This window comes from Marmota marmota, unplaced genomic scaffold (genome assembly GCF_001458135.2).
Source record: "Marmota marmota marmota unplaced genomic scaffold, marMar, whole genome shotgun sequence".
NCBI lineage: Eukaryota > Metazoa > Chordata > Mammalia > Rodentia > Sciuridae > Marmota > Marmota marmota.
The window spans coordinates 4670766-4675569 of record NW_026000241.1 but is presented as its reverse complement, the minus strand read 5'-3'; the positions used below and the strand labels follow the sequence as shown (position 1 = coordinate 4675569).

Below are 4804 nucleotides of genomic sequence, written 5' to 3'. Positions count from 1 at the left end.
CATTTAAATTGAATCATTGACATAATCAAATTGTCATATTGACAACTTTAATATTTTTGTTGTCCTTTTTTTAAAAAGCTTTTCTTTCTCTGTCTTCTCATTTTTTTGATGGGGGGTACTAGAGATTGAACTCAGGGGCACTTGGCCACTGAGCCACATCCCAGCCCTATTTTGTATTTTATTTAGAGACAGGGTCTCACTGAGTTGCTTAGCGCCTTGCCATTGCTGAGGCTGGCTTTGAACCTATGATCCCTCCTGTCTCAGCTTCCCGAATTGCTGGGATTATAGGTGTGTGCCACCATGCCCAGCTCTGCCCTCTCATTTCAATTGAGCTTTTTATATGACTCCATTTTTTAAAGAAATATTTTTAGTTGTAGATGGACATAATACCTTTATTTTATTTATTTTAATGTAGTGCTGAGGTTCGAAACCAGTGCCTCGCATGTGCTAGGTAAGTGCTCTATCACTAGCTATAACCCCAGCCCCCTATATGATCCATTTTCTTTGTTGTATTAGCATATTATTATATGTCATCTAAAATTTTCAAGGAGTTTCCCTAGAATTTGAAATATGCCTTTATAATTAATCTAAATCCATTTCAAATAACACTCCACTGTTTCATGACACATGAGTATGGTCCCAATTCCTCCTTCCTGTCCCATATAATCAATTACTGCCATTCACCTGATATCTCAGTACCTATAACCACCCAGTACACTGTCAATATTATCATTCTGCACAAGTATCCATCTATTATAATGATCAGATAAGAATAAGGAAAGTAGATATTTTGTGGTACCCCATTTTTCTTTTTTCTAACATTCTTTTCTTTAGGTGATCCCAGTTCATAACTTGTACCATTTTCCTTTTCAGTGAAGAATTTTAAACAATTCCTGCAAGACACAATTAATTTCATACTTATTTTTCTCTTTCTCAGCTGCATAATTTCCACTGACTTGTCTTCATCTTAGCCGATTCATTTTTCTGCTTACATAAATCTGCTTTTGGACACTGCTGCGGTCTGTGTATGATTTTGAGTGTGTCCCAAGGGTTCGTTTGTTGGGAACCTGGGCTCCAGTGAGGAGACACTAGGGGTGATTCAAGCTGCATGTTATGCATATACTCACTGACCAGAGGCCTATTCTTCCTATTTGGGTGAGACTGTACTGCATAGTTCAGTCTTAGTTGAGTTGGGGGAGAATGCATGCACAGACACAGAGGAAGAGTCTGGTTAAGAAGTCAGAGAATGGGTGAGTGGAGTCTGATGCAGCCTGTAACTGTCTTATGAACTGAGCACGGATCACCACTCTGTGAGCCTCGTCCTTCCTTTTGGAAACATGTGGGATGTTTCAGGACCCACTGACCTTTGAGGATGTGGCTGTGAACTTCACCCAGGAGGAGTGGGCTTTGCTGAAGTCTTCCCAGAAGAAACTCTACAGAGATGTGATGCAGGAAACCCTCAAGAACTGGTCCTTTGTAGGTAAAAATTTTTTTAATTTGAAGATGAGTGTCTTGATCATGGATGCTGTCCAGTGATTTAAAATATGGTAAGAGTAGATGAACTCTAGATAGGGCAAAGGGAAGGTGGGGGGGAGGAAAGGTGGTGGAATGAGATGGACATCATTACCCTAAGTACATGTATGAAGACATGAATGCTGTGACTCTACTTTGTGTACAACCAGAGATATGAAAAATTGTGGTCTATATGTGTAATATGAATTGTAGTGCATTCTGCTGTCACATATAACAAATTTAAAAAAAAAAAAGATGAGGCTGGGGTTGTGGCTCAGTGGTAGAGCACTCGCCTAGTACGGATGATGCAATGGGTTTGATCCTCAGCACCACATATAAATAAATAAATAAAGATATTGTGTTCACCTACAACTGAAAAAAAAAATGAAAATAAAATAAAATATGGTAAGATTACATTGTGGTGAATCAGTCAAGCATGGCTGGGGTATACCATGAGCACAATAATAACAATCAATTTATAATCTTGCAATCACCCATAATTACTTGTCTGGATGTATGTTTTAGGGAAAACATGGGAACATCAGAACATGGAAGATCAGTACAAAAATCCAAAGAGAAATCTAAGGTAATATATACTTGATAGCAGGGTCTCTGAAGAGGATCTTAGATTGTCAGAAAATCTTAAAAAACAAGTGAAGGGGCTTGGGATGTGACTCAAGTGGTAGCGTGCTCGTCTGGCATGCGTGAGGCACTGAGTTGGATCCTCAGCACCACATAAAAATAAATTAAAGACATTGTGTCCATCTAAAACTAAAAAATAAATATTAAAAAAAAAACAAGTGAAGGAAAAAATTAAGAGCCTAATTTCAAGTTTACTTAGAAATTTTCCTCTAAAAATATATATTCACATGTAATATACATTCTTACGGTTTGCAAAATAAGTCACCTTGGAACAGTATTAGAATGCTTCATACAAATATTGCTGTTTTGGGGCTGGGGATGTGGCTCAAGCGGTAGCGTGCTCGCCTGGCATGCGTGCGGCCCGGGTTTGATCCTCAGCACCACATACAAACAAAGATGTTGTGTCCGCCGAAACTAAAAAATAAATATTAAAAAAAAATTCTCTCTCTCTCTCTTTCTCTCTCTCTCTGTGTGTCTGTCACTCTTTCTTTTAAAAAAAAAAACAAATATTGCTGTTTTGATAATAATTCTGATCTAGCTGTGTTACAGAGCATTGAGTTCAAGTTTGAAAAATTTGAGCTGGATATAAAGCCTACACTTTCCTTTTAAATTTTACAGTATACATTGAATATGTTAATAGATGTAAAACTGTGTATAAGCAAACCCTTAATGATGTGATTCTCATATTTTATAGAAGTCAAGTGGCAGAGAGACTCCGTGAGCATAAAGAAGGAAAAACCTTCAGCCAGATTCCAGATCATATTGTGGCCAAGAAAACTCCTAGACCTAAAGCAAGTGGAAGCCACGTGGCTAGAGGAGTGGCCATTGGTCATTCATCATTTAAGAGGTCTAGACACAGACCGTTTGAGTATCAGGAATACAGAGACAAACCCTATGAATGCCAAGGGTGTGATAAGGCCTTTAGGCTGCCCAGTTACCTTCAAAAACATGAAAGGATACACACTAGAGAGAAACCCTACCAACATGAGCAGTGTGGGAGAAAGTTCACTCATCCCCATCACGCTGAAAGACACACAGGTGGCAAAGGGTTTCCTTATCCCAGTTTCCTTCGAAATCATAAAGCAAGTCACATGAGAGAGGAAACATATGAACGCCAGCAATGTGGGAAAAACTTACTGAATTCCAGTTCCCTTCACATACATAAAAGGATTCGCAGTGGACAGAAGCCCTATAAATGTAAGCTATGTGATAAGACCTTCCGGCATCCCAGTCACCTTCGAATACACGAACGAACTCACACTGGAGAGAAACCCTACGAATGTAAGAAGTGTGGCAGAACGTTCACTTATTCCCACTCAGTTCGAAGGCACATGGCAACTCACAGCGGAGAGTGGAATTACAAATGCAAGGTGTGCGATCAAGGTTTTTTTTATCCTAGTTCTCTTCGAATCCATGAACTCACTCACAATGGAGAGCAACCTTATGAATGTAAAGAGTGTGGTAAGACCTTTAAATACGCTGCTTCCTTTCGAAACCATGAAACCACTCACACAGGGAAGAAGCCGTATAAATGTAAGCAGTGTGGGAAAGCCTTCAGTTGTCTTACTTACTTTCGAAGTCACATGAGAACACACGGCGAGCAGAAGAAGCCTTGTGACTGTCAGGAATGTGGGAAAACATTTGTCTGTTTCGACAGCTTTCGAAAACACATGCTGTTACACAGAACAGTGGAGATGGACGGACTTAACAAATGTAAGCAATGTGGGCTAGCCTTCAGGCGTTCCAGCTCCTTGTATAAACATGAAAGGACTCACAGTGGAGAATAGCCTTATGAGTGTGACATGCTTATGTATTCAGTCATTTCGGTTAGAAGTACATGAAAAAAAAATCAATATGGTACTACCCAAGCATTAAAGACTTTTACTGGGACAAATTCTGTATATAGAATGTGGGACATTTTTTTCACACAACCCTACTGGCCCATGTGAGAAGACCAGAGAAAGAAAGCCTACAATATTATCAGCCTGGGAAAGCTTCTCTCTCATTCTCCAAGTTGAACTTGAAGTGATGGAAGAACACATTTAAACAATTTAAACAAATGTGGAAAAATCTTCCATTGGCCCGCAACTTACAACATGTAAAAAATACACAACTCATCCAAACCCTGTAAATGTGAGAAATATTTGAAAATTTTTTCAGTGTTAATAAACACTGTCTAGTGAAAACTCCCCATGTGAAATAATTCTATAAGTCTAAGAAATATGAAATCCCTGATGCGAATTATTATACATGTAATGCTCTCCAGAAACCACAGTTGGAAAGAAACTTAACAGGGGCTTGGGTTGTGGCTCAGTGGTAGGGTGATCACATAGCACGTGGGAGGCTCTGGGTTCGGTCCTCAGCACCATATTAAAATAAAGTTATTGTATCCAACTACAACAAAAATAAATAAATATTTTTTAAAAAAGAAATTCATTTAAAAAAAAACTTAACAAAAATTACACGGTCTTTCTCAGTGGCTAATTCTTTTTTTTTCTTTTTTTTTTTTTTTAAATATTTTTAGTTGTCAATGGACCTTTATTTTACTTATTTACTGCTGAGAGCCATGGCCGAGTCTGTATGGCCCCTGGCATTTTGCCAACAGTATTGATTGACAGGCAAGGCATTACTATCCGCCTCTGCCGCAACT

General features: G+C 38.7%; 1 protein-coding gene across 1 annotated transcript; it reads left to right on the top strand.

Moving 5' to 3' along the window:
• The first annotated feature begins 234 nt into the window (after nucleotides 1-234).
• LOC107145305 (zinc finger protein 20-like) lies at nucleotides 235-4343 on the top strand. Its single transcript, XM_015489194.2, has 3 exons — nucleotides 235-1480; nucleotides 2038-2098; nucleotides 2849-4343. Exons 1-3 carry the CDS (start codon nucleotides 1345-1347, stop codon nucleotides 3939-3941), a joined length of 1290 nt encoding a protein of 429 aa, XP_015344680.1. The 5' UTR covers nucleotides 235-1344; the 3' UTR covers nucleotides 3942-4343.
• The last annotated feature ends 461 nt before the right edge of the window (nucleotides 4344-4804 follow it).

What these genes read in the sequence shown, in the direction of transcription:
- LOC107145305 (XM_015489194.2), top strand. Translation starts at nt 1,345, where the DNA reads ATGTTTCAGGACCCACTGACCTTTGAGGATGTGGCTGTGAACTTCACC. An exon ending in CAAGAACTGGTCCTTTGTAG is followed by an intron (nt 1,481 to 2,037) that starts GTAAAAATTTTT and finishes TGTATGTTTTAG; the next exon opens with GGAAAACATGGGAACATCAG. An exon ending in AATCCAAAGAGAAATCTAAG is followed by an intron (nt 2,099 to 2,848) that starts GTAATATATACT and finishes CATATTTTATAG; the next exon opens with AAGTCAAGTGGCAGAGAGAC.